This window comes from Chiloscyllium plagiosum, unplaced genomic scaffold, assembly GCF_037043375.1.
Source record: "Chiloscyllium plagiosum isolate Xiang-an unplaced genomic scaffold, Cpla_swu_hap1 HiC_scaffold_27, whole genome shotgun sequence".
Taxonomy (NCBI): Eukaryota; Metazoa; Chordata; class Chondrichthyes; order Orectolobiformes; family Hemiscylliidae; genus Chiloscyllium; species Chiloscyllium plagiosum.
In genome coordinates, this window is record NW_028270165.1 from 93,161,228 (window position 1) to 93,178,084 (window position 16,857).

The 16,857-nt window shown below is 47.3% G+C and overlaps 2 protein-coding genes across 4 annotated transcripts in view; both read right to left on the bottom strand.

Annotated features, from left to right (window-relative positions):
- The window catches only part of LOC148145048 (uncharacterized), a 112,813-nt gene that overhangs the window by 90,391 nt on the left and 5,565 nt on the right, over nt 1-16,857 (bottom strand). The window contains exon 1 of one of the 3 annotated variants that reach the window (XM_087975518.1): nt 9,925-10,038. The exons of the other annotated variants lie outside the window; for them this stretch is intronic. The gene's annotated coding sequence lies outside the window, so the exon portion shown is untranslated. Of the gene's footprint in view, nt 1-9,924; nt 10,039-16,857 lie in introns of those variants that run through there. 3 annotated transcript variants of the gene reach the window in all.
- Nucleotides 1,294-16,857, bottom strand: part of LOC148145051 (uncharacterized) — a 234,563-nt gene continuing 218,999 nt past the window's right edge. Inside the window, 3 exon segments of the mRNA XM_087975463.1 lie at nt 1,294-2,427; nt 2,429-2,868; nt 15,975-16,094. Of these exon segments, the coding sequence (XP_087831589.1) occupies nt 1,782-2,427; nt 2,429-2,868; nt 15,975-16,094 (1,206 nt within the window). The 3' untranslated portion in view covers nt 1,294-1,781.

The following is a 16,857-nucleotide window of genomic DNA, read 5'->3' on the forward strand; positions in this document are numbered from 1 at the left end:
ACGTGGTGTACATGAACCTCAGTAAAACCTCATAAGGTTTCACATGGCAGGCTGTTGGAGTAAATGCAGAGGCTATGGGATCGAGAGTGACTTAGTAGTTTGGATTACAAACTGGCTTTCTGAAAGAAGGCAGCGAGTGGTGGTTTATGGAAAATATTCAGCCTGGAGTCCGGTTACTAGTGGTGTGCCACAACGATCTGTTTTGGGACTACTGCAGTTTGTCATTTTTATAAATGGCTTAGACACGGGCATAAGTGGATGGATGAGTAAATTTGCAGACGACACGAAAGTCGGTGGAGTACTGGACAGTTTGGAAGAATGTTACAGGTTGCAGGGGGACTTGGATAAACTGCAGAATTGGGCTGAGGGGTGGCAAATGGAGTTCATTACAACTGAATGTGAGGTGATTCACTTTGGGAAGAATAACAGGAAGGCAGTGATCTTGGAGTCCATGTGTGTAAATCCCTGAAAGTTGCCACCCAGGTCGACAGTGCTGTGAAGAAGGCATACGGTGTGTTAGGTTTCATTCGTAGAGGGATTGAGTTCCGGAACCGCAATATCATGCTGCAACTATACAAAACGCTGGTGCAGCCACACTTGGAATATTGTGTATAGTTCTGGTCCCCATATTTCAGGAAGGATTTGGGAAGCATTGGAAAGGAGCAGAGGAGATTTACCAGGTTGTTGCCTGGTCTGGAGGGAGGGTCTTATGAGGAATGGCTGAGAGACTTGGGTCTGTTCTCATTGGAAAGAAGGTTAAGAGGGGATTTGATAGAGATATATAAGATGATCAGAGGATTAGATAGGGGAGACAGTGAAAGACTTTTTCTTAGGATGGTGACGTCAGCTTCCCAAAGGGAATCACCTCACATTTAGCTGCATTGAACTCCATTTGCCACATCTCAGCCCAATTCTGCAGTTTATCCAAGTCCCCCTGCAACCTGTACAAATTGAGGGGTGATAGATTTAAGACAGATGTCAGAGGCAAGTTCTTTATGCAGAGAATGGTAAGGGCGTGGAATGCCCTACCTGCTAAAGTAGTCAACTCAGCCACATTAGGAAGATTTAAACAATCCTTAGATAAGCGCATGGTTGATTTTGGGATAGTGTCAGGGAACGAGCTGAGAATAGTTCACAGGTCGGCGCAACATCGAGGGCCGAAGGGCCTGTTCTGCGCTGTATTGTTCTGTGTTCTAAACTTAGTGCAGGAGGCTGAAAGAAATGAGCAGCTTTAAAACAAAAACTTCTTGGAGCTCAAAGCTTTCAAATGAGAGTCTGAGCCCGGTGGTAAGTTCAGGTAACCTTTATTGCAACCCAACTTTGTTACAGCTTCAGATCCCCCCAGCAAAAAAGGCAGGGAAAAAAGTAGTTGCTTTTTGAACAGCTCAAGGTGAAAGTGCACACACCACACCTCCAATTGTCCCACCCCCCTTCACTGTCTTTACTCTTGGCCAGCACCAAGTTGTCCCTTTGTAATCGGATCCTTGGAACAGCCGTAACCCGGAGGAAGTATTGCCTCACTCAGCAATTTCAACCCATACCCTGTCTCCAAGTAAGTTTCTCCCCCCTCATTTGCCAGGAAGGGGCAGTGTAGAGTCAACCAGACTGCTGTGGGCCTGGAGTCACGTGTAGGCCAGACCGGGTAAAGGATGCAGCTGGAACGACTGAGTGAATCCTTTCTCACAATGGCGGTTCCCTTCCCTAACAAGGGAGAGGGGGAATCAGATGGGGGCTTTCTCCCCTGCACCACCCCCTCCCTCTGCCATCTGTCGTGGTGGGATTCAAAGCTGGGAATCCCCGGAACCGGGTTGATAGTCCAATCGATAACGGCACTCTGCCGTCACTCCTTCAATCCCCTGTGATGGCACGTGAACTCGCTGGTGCTTCCGAAGGTTGGAGGAGTCGGTGAAGCCCTTCCCACACTGAGAGCAGTTGAATGGCTTCTCCCCTGTATGGACCCGCTGGTGGGTCAGCAGGGTGGAGGCCTGGGTAAAGGCCTTCCCACACTCGGGGCAGCTGAAGGGCCTCTCGTCTGTGTGGACACGCTGGTGGGTCTGGAGGGTGGAGGAGCGGGTGAAGCCCTTCCTGCACTCGGGGCAGCTGAAGGGCCTCTCCCCCGTGTGGACACACTGGTGCCTCAGCAGGTGGGAGGAGCAGGTGAAGCCCTTCCCACATTCGGGGCAGCTGAAGGGTCTCTCCCCCGTGTGGATCCGCTGGTGCCTCCGCAGGGTGGAGGAGTCGGCGAAGCCCTTCCCGCACTGAGAGCAGTTGAATGGCCTCTCCCCTGTATGGACCCGCTGGTGGGTCAGCAGGGTGGAGGCCTGGGTAAAGGCCTTCCCACACTTGGGGCAGCTGAAGGGCCTCTCCCCCGTGTGGATCCGCTGGTGGGTCAGCAGGTTGGTGTAGTAGGTGAAGCCCTTCCCGCACAGAGCAGATGAACGGCCTCTCCCCCGTGTGGACATGCTGGTGGGTCAGCAGGTTGGAGGATGTGCTGAAGGCCTTCCCGCACACTGGGCAGCTGAAGAGCCTCTCCCCCGTGTGGTCCTGCTGGTGGGCCAATAGGTGGGAGGAATGTTTGAAGGCCTTCCCGCAGTCAGTGCAGGGGAATGGCCTCTCCCCGGTGTGACCGCGCCGATGGGTCTCCAGGGCAGACGGGACACGGAAACCTTTCCCACAGTCGCCACACTTCCACGGTTCCTCCACAGGGCGGGATTTCTCAGGTTTCTCCATGGCCACAGCTTCAGCTGCACACAAATACGTGCAGAGCCCCTCCCTGCCGTGAAATCCCCTTTCCAGGCAGTATAACTGTTTCAGGCTCCACACACAGTGCGCTGCAACAGTGGGGTCTCTCGTCCAGTCCCACTGATGCTGAAAACGTCCTCAAACAGGAACCAAAAAGCGTTGATCCCTCTCACAGAAATCACAGTCAAAAGTCGTTGCGATCCCGATGGATTGAGTGACTGTCAGACATCGACATCAAAGTGAGGATTGCAGACACTGGACAGTCAGTCGAAAAATGTGGCGCTGGAAAAGCACAGCAGGTCAGGCATCATCCGAGGAGCAGGAGAGTCAATGTTTCGGGCATAAGCCCTTCATCCGTTGATTTTGAAACTTCAGTCTTCAGATTTTCAAATACTCTGCAAAAAGAGATTACAAAAGTCATCACCATCAGTGCAGGGGAGAAATTCAGAACAAGCAATTCTACTTTCTGTGGAATATTCTTTTGTTGTTCCACAAAATTGAAAGCACCATCCCACTCTCTCTCCCCCTCTGTTCTCACTCAGCTCTAACTAATTCTCCTGAAGGTGCTGATTCAGGATCTTACTGGGGCAGAAAAAGCAAAAACATCAAGACTGACATCTCTGAGTTTTGGATTCCTCCACCTGAAAGTTAATATTTTTCACAACACTAGGATCCTGCCGAGAGTGAGCAGGTCTGATTTTGGAAAGCAAAAAAAAAGTCAATTCAGGGTGAACCTGCAATGCAGCTTCTTGAGGAAGAACCAGACACAAAATGGTTAATGACCCCAGGAAGGTGGGAGCAAATGAGACATCAAGGCATTAACACTGACACACTTCAGTCAAACTCTTCTGCTCCCAGTCAGGGCAAAACATGCTCTGAAAGTCCAGCCTTCACAACCATACTTCTGCTTCCACTGAAGACAATGAGAGTCACACAGCGCAGAAACAGACCCTTTGGCCCAACCTGCCCAGATATCCTAAATTAATCTAGTCACGTTTGCCATCACTTGGCCACTATATGGGCTGGGTGCTGGCAGCTGGGACTAAATTGGGTTGGCTATCTTGTCAGCAAGGACGAGTTGGACCGAAGGGTCCGTTTCTGTGCTGTACATCTCTATGACTCCAGTTTACTATCACTTGACCTCGACCCATCTGAACCCTTCATATTCAGATGCCCGTCCAGGAGCCTATTAACTTGTCATCGTACCAGCACCCACCACTTCCTCTGGCAGCTCACGCCATCGCTCAAGCGACTCCACATTGAAAGCGTCTGGTCTGGTGCACCAGATGACACCAGGATAATCTCAGATCATTCCAGATCGCATCGATACTCAGTCAGTGGCTTTCCCGATCAGGATGTTGGACGTGATCAAACAGGTCAGTGGGTAGGCGATCACCCACCTCTTAGTTCAAGTATCTCTACGAGAACTCCCTTGCTGGAGGGTCCCTTGGAGACACTTCAACTGGACTTCATTGAGTTGCTATCAACATGTTTAGCTTATTGTTGATGTCTTTTCGAAGTGGATTGAAGCCTACCCTCCTCCTAACGCTACTGCTGAGACTGTGGTGAAGATTTTGTTTAGCTCGGACAATGGACCACACTTTGTAGGTAATATTAACGGAGAACTCTGTTCCCAGCTTTGTATTTGTCGGTAACTGCATGGTGCTTATCATCCTCAGGCGGCCGGCCTTGTTGAATGTTTTAACCAGACTCAAGACTAATCTTGCCAAGTTAATGGCCGGGTCTGGCCTCTCCTGGTTATGCTAATCCCTGTGGCCTTATTCCAGATGCGATCCATGTCTGTTGGCAAGACACGACTGTCTCCAGCTGACAGTCTCTCTGGTCACCGCCTCCGTACCCCTTGGAACGATTCAACTCCCTTCTCAGTCCACTTCCACCACATGACCGAAGCAATGATTGGTTATGTTCTTGCTCTAACTAGTGTTATGCGTGCCTTTCACTCCCAGGAGCGTGCGGCCTACAGCGATGTTCCCTCCCTTTCAGCCTCGTCACGGGTAGAGCCTGGTTCGTTGGTGCTCGTCAAGAACTGGACTGGCAAAGGTCTCCAACCTCTTTGAATGGCCCCTTCCAGGTTTTACTTCCCATCCCGACGGCGGTCAAAGTCGCTGGGCGCTCAGCTTGGGTCCAACTGCACCATTGTCAATTGATTGACCGCACCAATCAAAAGAGGGGAAGAGGAGGAGAGAATCCTGGAATCCCAACAAAAGGAGTGACTCTGTCCATTTGGGTTTTTGAATCTTGCTGTTGTTCTAATGTTAATCATATGACAGATACTTGAACCAAGAAGAGGGACTTGTGGGGGTTCGCCTATCTCCTCACCTTTCTGATCACGTACAACATCCTGATTGTGAAAGCCACTAAGTATGGATGCGACCAGGAATGATCAGAGATTATCCACCACCCATGCTGAGAAGATTCATCCAGTGCACCGGACCAGACGCCTTTGACGTGTGGAATGTGATGAAGATTGATTATTGCAATGGACTCTTACATCAGAAAGACCAGATGGTCCATCTGGACAGTAGAAATCAGTGAGAGTTACCATGTTTTTTTGATTTTACCTGCAGACGCAAGCCAAGTGAGGATAAAAATGATCAACCCCGTTATTATGGTAAATATTTTAAGGACGCCCAGGAACACCATCCATTTTTGCAGGACAGGCCGACTCGAGAAAAGGGAAGCCTGATAGGGGAAACTCCTCAATCCACAAAGAACTTATTTATACAGGCCCACAGAACGCTCTTCACCCCAGAGGCAGTAGTATGTTACTCCTCTCTATCGGGAGATGACTTACTTGCCCCATCCCCAGTCCCCGATTCCATTCTATTCATCAGACTTCCTACTGCCGACCCTGCGAAGAGAAATATCACTTTCCAATACCTCCGGTCTGTGTATACAAACAGCTGGTGAAACACTGGCTGGGGTACAGCAGGCCTTATGCGGCAGATGGACCTGGAACGGAACCCTTCCCTTGTGCATTTACAGGCCTTTTCTCTTTTCAGAACCTGATACTGTCACCAAGACCATGTACAATAGAGCTAAGGGAGAGCCCAATGGGAACAGCATTCTGAGGACCATTGTCTCCCATACAGTGCCAGTGCTCGAGTCACTTGGCCCATTTTTTACAGAGCTCAAGCAACTCCTCTTGCAAAACGTCGACCCTTTACTCCTGTAGACCTGACCAGACCCCCTGCTGTAACGTTTCAGTAACCGATTTTGACAAACTCTCCCTTATATACACCAAACCAGACTATTATTTCTTCAGCTAAGGTAAAGCTACCAATTTCCTTGTCCTGGATGGCAAAGATGTCCCTCATAAAGTCACTTTCAGAGCCCTTGTTCCCACAACAGTACCTTGTCCTGGCCAGTGGACAAGTCGATGGAACCTCCATCTGAGGATGCAGCAGTGGTCAGTCTCAGCCAACCTTGCTCCAACTAGAAGGATCCCAAGGGACTGGGTGACAATACAGGACACCCGATAGGCTGGGGAATCCAGAGTACCTGAGGTTGGAAGGATCGGCAGGGGTGACAAGTCAACAGAACCGCAATTCCCTCTTTGACGGCCTGACCATTCGAGGAAATAAGACTAAAGAGGCTCTGGAACAGAGTAAACTGGGATTATCAGACCTGTGTCTTTACTCTGTGCAGAATCGGTATGCCTTAGACTATATACTCCCCCAGGAGGGTGAGGTCTGTACCATTGTCCAAGATAAATGCACTATGGGCATTCCCGATCTGACTGGCAATATTAACTAAGATACAAGAAGAGATCCAGGCATTCCTTGACAGAATGACTGAAGGGACCAGTTGGGGAAACTGCAGATCGGGCTGATGGTACAATTGGCTTATCAATTTAGCTATGTCTGTTTGTCAGTATTGGTATTGTTAGGTATTTAATTGCTAGGCTTATGAGGTCCCTTAGTGATATAGATTTGCCCCAGAAGATGCTCCTTTTGCGATCTGATGGCTCACCCACACGTGTCAATGGCGATGATAAATATGACCAGATGAGCTGCGAAGATGGTGGTGCCGCTCTACAGGATGTTGATGGCTGGACCACCTTGAAGGGCATTTGTTTGGACTAGCCTTCTCTTTCAGTGATCGTGGTGCAATCAAAGGGAGGAATGAGTGTGTGGGCATCTGGGTGATAAAGTCTATAGCCTTAAAACTTGTCTTTAAACATTCAGACTAAAATGTAAAGCTGAATTATTGAATACTGCACTAGAAAATTATTTACTGCACTAGAAGATAAACAGGCAGGAAGGCTCAGAAAGAGGAGAGAACTTAAAGATAGGGACACCTGGGCTCACCAAGTGATAACAGGATGCTGTGAGGCAATTAAGAACGTTTGCCTCAGCATCGGTGAATCTGTGTGAACAGGACCCCAAGTGATAACATTCACAGCCGTTCCCTTGTGAAATGAATGATACTCTTTGAATCTGACCCTGAAACAAGACTCGGTACTATCCATAGCTTTGTAATTGATGGGTGGATCTTGTCCATTATAATGGATTCTTACTACCCCTTGCAAGCGGGGCATTCACAAAATAAATCTTTGCTGTCTTGAGATTTCAAAAGGACACGAGAGAGAGAGAGAGAGAGAGTGCTGAGGCTGTTGAATCCCGTCGAGAATTAACTCTTAGTGCTTCTCTGCAATGGATTGAATTGAATTGCATTTTGGGACTTTATGATGAGAGATTTTTATTCCAGGTTTCCAAAGAGTATGATCTCCAGGACAAAGCAAGAGAGAGGCTTTACAGGTCTGAGTTCTCAAAGGATTCCCTGGGCCACCTCAATCTCCACTTTAACATGGGAAGTAGGACAAAATGGCTTCTGCTTCGCTAACTCGGTGGGACTGAGTCAGGCAGATACTTACGACTCAGAACAAACAAGAAACCACAGACTGATGTAAATCCAGTGAAAAAAACTGCAAATGCAGAAGTAACAAATGTGAACCTAACCATCAATCGCAGAAGTAACGGTTTAATCCTAACCACCAGACAGGACAAATACGATTCCAAGAACAGGTTGTCTACAAAAAATTATGATAGAATGATAGTTTGGAAACAGGCCCTTCGGCCCAACCAGTCCACACTGACCCTCCGAAGAGTAACCCACCCAGAACCATTTTCCCTCTGACTAATGTACCTAACACCATGGGCAATTTAGCATGGCCAATCCACCTGACCTGCACATCTTTGGACTGTGGGAGGAAACTGGATCACCCGGAGGAAACCCACGCAGACACGGGGAGAATGTGCAAATTCCACACAGATGGTCACCCAAGGCTGGAATTGAACCTACGACCCTGGTGTTGTGAGGCAGCAGTGCCAACCACTGAGCCACCGTGCCGCCCTAGGCTAAGTCAAAAATGCATGAGGACCTTGCGGGATCTGATTGGTTGTTCCTATGTGATCATGCTCAATGTCTGACTCTAAACAATGTACATAAGTTCTATCCAAACTCTGTATAAGTTGGTGGATTCTTTTGGCACACTGGAAGTACTCATCGGTTAGCACTGCTGCCTCACAGCACCACAGTCCCAGGTTCCATTCCAGCCTTGGGGGGCTGTCTGTGTGGAGTTTGCACATTCTCCCCATGTCTGCTTGGGTTTCCTCCCACAATCCAAAGATGTGTAGGTTTGGTGAATTGGCCATGCTAAACTGCCCATAATGTTAGGTGCGTTAGTCAGAGGGAGATGGGTCTGGATGGGCTACTCTTCAGAGGGTCGGTGTAGACTGTTGGGCCGAAGGGCCTGTTTCCACATTGTTGGGAATCTAATCTAATCTAATCCTTCTGGGCTGATCAGAGTCCACCGTCCGGGCCATATCAAAGAATAAACTATTGCTTGTATGATTGACAAAGTCACTTCCAGGTGTGTTTATTGACCAATCCCAGAAATCCGAAGATCCAGACAGCAGTCCAGATCAGAACAACCAGATAGGAAATGGTTAATGTCCCCAGGATGTGGGGAGCAAAATAAGACACCAAGACGTTAACACCAACATCAGGGAAAAACTGAACAGACGTGACAAACATTCGTGGCAAGCCAGAATCACAGAAACAGTCCCTTCAGTCCATGCTGACCAGATATCCTAAATCAATCTAGTCCCATTTGCCAGCACTTGGTCCATGTCCCTCTAAATGCTTCCCAACATATACCCATCCAGATACCTTTTAAAGGTTGTAATTGTACCAGGAGCCATCACTTCCTCTGGCAGCTCATTCTTTACACACACCACCCTCTGTGTATAGGAGTTGCCCCTTAGGTTTCTTTTAAATCTCACCCTAAACCTATGAGCAATCCCAGATCAAAGATCTTGTCTACTTACCCTCGCCATGCCCCACATTATTAATACAAGGTTGTAGGGTCACCCCTGTGGGATATAGGTAAAGCAGTGTTACTTCTGCAACCACAATTGCTTCTGCAAGGTAAATGAACTAACGCCAGGGTATAATTGTTTCAGCCAAGAGTGGAGTTAACAAGAATGAAAGCAATGTGAAGGAAATAATATCATTGCTTTTGTATTAGCTAAAATGTGCATACATGAAATGGTCCTGCAAACAATGGAAAATGTTACAGACAAACAGATAAGGTGCTGTGAGGAGAGGGGGTGTAGATTAAGCTAGATATGCTCGTATAAACAGTTATAAGCATCTGTTTCCTGCTTCTGCAAAAACAAAAAAAAAATCAAGGTGGTCAGAAGGCTCAGTGTCGGCGAAAAATGGGAGGAAACGTTGCTTTCGCAAACGAGGAAGCAGCTGGCGGTGAAAGAGGATATACGCTAACACGTTGTTCACGCACAAGGCTGAATAAGGCAAGAAATAGACAAGAGTAATGGACGCCACCGGGAAAGAATGGAGGGACAAACCGATCTTTTGAGGATAAGGCTTGGAACATCGGGGGGGGGGGGGGGGGGGGGGAGAAATGTGAATGAGGGAAAGAAGCTGAATGTGCTGGAGCAAGGTGGTAGAAGAACAGGGGATGCAAAACCGGCTTGAAGCTGCAATGAGGAATATTGCATGTGCTGTACTTGTACCTGAGGCAGTTACTGGTGCGAATCGGTTGCATTTTAAACATCAAAACAGGAGATATCCAGCCCTCCCCTTCCCAATCTCTATCCTTCAGTCCCTCCTCACCCGGGTAACTAAGACACATACCTGAGTTTGCGGAGGCTGCTCCCTCCCTGCATTCACTCCAGTTGCTACAAGTGACCAATTTCCCCTCCTCCCATCTCTGTCTCCCTCCCAGGATGAAGAGTCGGCCAGAGGGCGGGAGATTCACTTTGAAACTGACAGGGCCACATCCGCCGTGTGACGTCACAAAGGATCTAGGGGCGGGGCGGGGAAAAGTGACGGTTGAGGGGGCGGGGCCATGACCAACAGCGGGCGCATGCGCTGCGCCTGCAGCAGACCAGGACGGGAACATACTTTCCAAAAAAAACCCTCCCTTCAGAGAATCCCCACAGTGTGGAAGCAGGCCACTCGGCCTCACCGACCCTCAAAGGTCACCGACCCACACCCATTCCCCTGCATTTAACCCTGAGTAATGCACCTTACCTGCACATTATGCCTAATTTAGCATGGCCAATCCACCCTAACCTGCACATCCCTGGGTACTATGGGTATTACAGCATGGCCAATCCACTTTAGATTAGAGTGGTACTGGAAAAGCACAGCAGTTCAGGCAGCATCCGAGGAGCAGGAAAATTGACGTTTTCGCACAAAAGCCCTTGGGAATAGAGGCAGAGTGTCTGCAGGGTGGAGAGATAAATGAGAGGGGCACGGGGGTGGGGATGGGGGTGGGGATTGATAGAGATAAATTTCAGGTTGTCAGTTGTATATTGATTTTAATGAATAGTTTGAAGCTGAGAAATTACTTGGAGCTGACCACAAAAAAAAGGGCAGCAGGGGCATTTCGCAATAAGCTCAGTTTGTAGGTCTGCTTTTTGGACTATCAAGATAGTAAAGGATGATCTCAGAAGTCAGAGGGTTAGATAAGATAAGGGGAACTGGACAAAGTAACAGGAAGGCTGTAACGAACAAGGACAGCCAAATAAGGCAGATTTAAAGAAGAACAAGCGCGATAATTAATAAGTATGATAGGGGTGGGGGTGAGGGTGGGGGTGAGGAGAAAGTACCATAGAATACAATAGGTGGGGGTGGTGAGGGTGAGGGTGGGGAGAAAGTACCATAGAATACAATAGGTGAATGGGGGTGGGGATAGGTCAGGAAGGAGGGTGGTGGAAGGTAGCAAAGAGTACAATGGGTGAATAGGGGTGGGGATGAAGGTGATCCGGAATCCGTGTAGGATGAGTTGGTTACGGAGGCAGGCACTGAGCAAGCAAATGTGGCTGTGGTAGCGAGTCTGTTTCAGGACATGGTTGAAGAGCTTCAGGGCAGAGGAAATGACCTGGGAGTTGCAGTGGGAGAGGGATTCCTTGAGATTCTTGTAGAGAGAGGAGGAAAACTTCTTCAAGGCAGGCATCCTTGCAAGAGGATTCACAGTAGGGTTAAAATCAACTAGGTAAAAACAAGGACTGCAGATGCTAGAAACCAGATTCTAGAATCACACAACTCCAGGTTGTAGTCCAACAGGCTTCTTTGGAAGCAGTAACTTTTGGAGTGCTGCCTCTTCATCAGGTGGTTGTGGACGATAAGATCCTAAGACACAATTTCGAGCAAAACAGTCCAGTGTCCTGCCACTGATGAAGGAGCTGCACTCCGAAAGCCACTACTTCCAATTAAACTTGTTGGACAGAATTTCTCAAGTAGGGCACCATACGAATCCTGGGAGACTGCTATTTCTTGTTTACTTCGTAATGAACAAACATTAAGCACGATCGCTAATTTATTTCTAATTTTGTTTCATTTTTATTGTTTAATTCCCTTCGATGATGTGGGAGAATTGTTAGATTTGGGTCAGCCATTTGGTCACATATTAAAGCCTAGAAACCATTTTGAATCTCAGCTGAGTGCCTGCTTGCTAAAGCTTGTATTTCCCAGGTTCAGCGGAGACGGTTGGCCTTGCAGCTGTGCTGCTTCCTGATAAACAAATTCTTTCCTGACATGGGGCTTTATTTCCATCCCTCACAGTTGGCGAGTCAGGCAGGAGATACCCTGGTCCTGCCAGGTCACCGGCAGATATCCTTTGAGAGATGAAATATAGAGGGTAGTTGCTGCTTTTGTTGTGTCCAAAATAAAGAGGAAAGCTGGCCAGGGACAAAAGTGCTGTTAGAAATATTGATACAATTCTCCCTACTCAGCCACAAGATACCAGTGAGAGAACTCAACAGGGTCCTAGCATCTGGACGTAATACTGCTGAGAGCACTTGTGCTTTACAAAGTTAGTAATAAATAATTTGCTTACCGCAGGGTTATGAGAGGTGAAACCCTATTTGATAAGCCCTGGACCCACACTGAGGTCCGTGGCATGCTTCAAGATGCCCTCAATCTGTTTGAGTGCCCAACATTAGTTTTAATTGGCAAGTAGAAATCTGAAGTATAATTGCTCACTTCAGGATATCCAGATTTAAATGAATTTGGCATACAGGACACATTGGGCAACTATTAAAGACTCTGTTGTATTTCCCTGGGTTATGGACTCATGCAGAATCACAAAAAATTTGTGTTGAAAAGTGTTCGATTTGCAAATAGAACAGCTGAGAGGTATGGAGAGTTTGCACACTTGGTTAAGCAGCAATGTGTCACAGCCAGGATTTATGAGGCTCAACTCCCTAACTTGGGCTGCTCTGGAATGCGAGTGCCTCATTAGCCTTGGAAGGAAGGAATAAACAAAAGCTGACAAACTGAGATATGAAGCAAGTTAGAAAATGTTACAGAGAGACACACACAGGCAGAAGTTTGCAGGAAAGTTAACACTTCATAATCTGGTTTCAATGCACATTAGCCTGGGTATGGTACTGATATCACAGGGGTCTCAAATAGGGTACTCCCTCAATACGCAAACCAAAACATGGGTGCCCCCTGCTGGACTAGTTTGTGTTCATTCTTTGCTGCTGCCTATTTCAGTTGATGATGTCCATTATTGTTGCACCCAGATTTTCGGAAAGCAGCTAGGAAAAGATCTGAAGCGTGTTAATTTGTAAACAAACAAGATGCATACTCTAAGAGGGATGCCCTGTGTTTGTTAACCACTTCCTTGCCTGGTCAGCTTTTGTACTGGTTTACAACTTGCGTATATAGAATCACCTCGCTTACATTGTCATGAATATTGTCTAATAAGAGTAGATGTATTTAGTAGATGAATCAAAACCACCTCAATGACTGAAACAGCTGACACTGCATTGTTGGACAAATGGGAACTATTTGCATCAGTTAACGAAAACTCTTCAAAGTTTACAGTCACGGCTACGTCAAGTTGAAGAATTAGGACTGGGGCATATTGGAGCCTGCTTCCTCGGGCAGAGAATTCCGCAGATACATTACTCTCTGGGAAAACCAGCAGCGCTCACTTCCTCCTCCTCATCTCTGTCCTAAACCTACTCCCCTAAAGCTTGGGGCCTAGTCTCAGCCACCAGCAGAAATGACTGGATAGGGTAGGGCTTCATCCTCTCAGTGCAATGAATTCCCACTTTCCACCAAAATCCCGCATGTACTCACTTAGTTGCTTGCTGTCTCACAAATGAAAGATTTTGTTGTAACTTCTTCCGGTCCCAGTAGGGCAAAACATCTTTGAAAGCTGCTCTGAAAGCCCTGTCTTCACAACCACACTTCTGTTTCTGTGGTGTATGACAGTAAGAATCATACACCACAGAAACAGATCCTTCCACCCAACTCGTCTGTGCCAACCATATATCCAAAATCAATCTATTCCATTTGTCAGCATGTGGCCCATATTCCTCAAAAACTTTCCTCTTCATGTACCCATCCAAATGCTTCTTAATTGTTGTAATTGTACCAGTCTCCACCACTTCCTGTCAGCTCGTTCCATAAATGCAAAACCCTCTGAGAAAAAGTGGCCCCTCGGGTCCCTTTTCAATCTTTGCCCTCTGAGCTCAAACCTCTGCCTTCTAATTTTGCACTCCCCTACCCGCAGGAAAAGACCTTGGCTATTTACCCCTATCCATGCCCCTTATAAACTTCTATAATGTCACCCCTGAGCTTCCAACACGAAGGGAAAACAGCCCCAGCCTATTCAGACTCTCGCTCAAACCCTCCAACTCTGACACCAGCCTTATAAACCTTTTCCAAACCATTTCAAGTTTCACAACACCCTTCCATAGGATGGAGATCAGAATTACACACAATATTCCAAAAGTGGCCTAACCAATGTCCTGAAGAAGGGCATGTGCCTGAAACGTCGAATCTTCTGTTCCCTAGATGCTGCCTGACCTGCTGTGCTGTTCCAGCAATAAAGTTTCAGCTTTGATCTCCAGCCTCTGCAGACCTCACTTTCTCCTCCTAACCAATGTCCTGTACAGCCGCAATATGTCCTCCCAACTCCTTCACTCAATGCTCTGACCAATAGAGGAAAGCATACCAAACATCATCTTCACTATCCTGTCTACCTGCGACTCCGCTCACAAGGAACTATGAACGTGCACTCCAAGGTCTCTTTCTTCTGCAACGCTCCCCCTGTCTAAGTCCTGCCCGCATTGCTTGACCAAAATGCAACACATCACATTTCTTCAAGTTCAACTCCATCTGCCCCTCCGTAGCTTATCAGCTCATCCAATCAATTCTAATTTATCGTGAACTCTCTTTCCTCTCTTATTCCTTAGAAGCTGAAGATCTACATCCCACACACTCTCCCTCCATTTCCAATTTGCTGAACCTAATCCCTGCTGTACCTCATCTTGAAGGGTCTGGTTCATGCTGATTAACAGGGCCATACTCAGGGGAGATCTAATTGAAACAGAATACTGAACAGCCTGGACAGAGTGGATGTTGGGAAGATGTTCCCCTCGATAGGAGAAACTGAGACCCGAGGGCACAGCTTTAGAGTAAAGGGAAGACTTTTTAGAATGGAGATATGGAGAAACTTCATCAGCCAGAGAGTGGCAAATCTATGGAATTCATTGGCACAGAAGACTGCAGAGGCCAGGTCACTGAGGATATTTAGACTGAGATAGCTAGGTTCTTGAGTATTGAGGGGATCAAAGGTGACAGGGAGAAAGCAGCAGAATGGCGCTCAGAAACTGATCAGCCACGATTGAATGCTATGAGCAGACCTGATGGGCTGAATAGCCTACTTTCTACTCCTTTGCCTTATCGTCTCTTGCTGTCCAGGACACAGAATTGGGAGCAGGAGTCGGCCGTTTGGTCTTTTAACCCTGCACCAGCAGTGAACAGATCACAAATGGATATGGACCTCCCTACATTGAGATGCAGAGGCTGGAACTTTTCTCACTGGAGCAGAGGTTAAGAGGTGTCCTTAGAGAGGGTTAAAAAATCATGAGGGACTGTGCAAATGGCAGGTGAGAGACAATGGCAGGTGTCATTTCAAGATTAGGAAGCAAACGTCTAAAGTGAGAGTAGAACGAGTCTAAAGACATGAGGAGCACATGTTTTTTTAAAGAATGTGGTTGTTTGTGGAATGAATGTCTAGAGGAAGTGGTGGATTCAAGTACAGATACAATGTTTAAAATACATTTTGATAAGTACGTGAAAAGGAAAGGTTCGGAGGGATATGGGCCAAACACAGGCAGATGGGATTAGTTTGTGAATATAGTCAGCATGGATTCGTTGACCTGAAGGGTGTGTTTCTATGCTGTATGACTGTCACTGTTCTGTACTAGCCTTAAAACTATTTTCTTGCCTTCCCCAAAAAACCATCCACTTCTCTGTTGTTCAAAAATGATATGAACTCAGCCTTGAATATATTCAATGACCCCCTAACTGCAGGAAGGCACCCCCACTTCTGAACTCAATTCCTCTTGCTGATACACCACTTGCCTTGCTGAATGCTTGTTGCACCTGTCTGACAACTGGCAGCGACTGGTGTAGGAGGACGCTGAGGCTCCTTTGTCCATCCACACATCATTCCTGATGAAGGGCTCTTACCCGAAACGTCAACTATCCTACTCCTTGGATGGTGTCTGACCTGCTGTGCTTTTCCAGCGCCACACATTTTGACTCTGATCTCCAGCATTGCAGTCCTCACTTTCTACACTTCCCAATATATCACCATTTAAACAATACATCTCATTTCTGCTTTGTTTTTTCCACAGCAAAGACTATAACTTCACCCTGTGGTACTGCACTTGCCAGGTGTTTGAGGCGCAGACCTGGACCAGCTTTTCCAGAGTCTGTCCTCTTTCTGGATTCACTCCCTTTCTTCTCAGTTGCTGCAATTCAACAATTGGATCCTAGCATGAAAATAAAAGAAATAGAAAAGGCAGTGAGAGAAGAGTGTGCTGTTGGACAGAGGAAGGAAATTACAGTCTTGGATGAATCTCAATCTTCATTCAGACAGAGAGGAGCAGCAACAGCTTCAGAAGCTCATGGGTCAAGATTAGAGTGGTGCTGGAAAAGCACAACAGGTCAGGCAGCATCCGAGGAGCAGGGGAACGGCAAAAGAAATTCATGCACCATTTTTACAGACAGATAGAAGCATGTGCAGTTTTTTGCAGACATCGGCGAACATGCGCAGCGCTTGCTGAACCGAGGGGCACGTGCAGTAGGCTTTGTAGATATGCTCGTGTAACTGACAGATTCAACTGGCCAAATGTCAATACGAGGAAAAAAGGGTAGAGCCACAATTTTGTTTCACCTTCCCACATCTGGCTCTACATAACCACGCATGTTCCTCGCTTTTCTCCTTACCCTCACCCCTCATGATTTTTCAAATCTCAATAAGGTCATCCCACAACCTCCTCCGTTCCAGTGAAAAAGTCCCAGTCTCTCCCGATAACTCAAACCCTCCAGTCCTGGCAACGTCCAAGTAAATCTTTACCGAACCCCCTCTAATAATATTCTTCCTATTACAGGGTGACCAGAACTGTACTCAGTACTCTAAACAAAATGGCCTCACCAACATCCTGTATAACCTCAACATAGAACAAAGAAAATTTACAACCCAGGAACAGGCCCTTCAGCCCTTCAAGCCGAAGCCGATCCAAATCCCCTGTC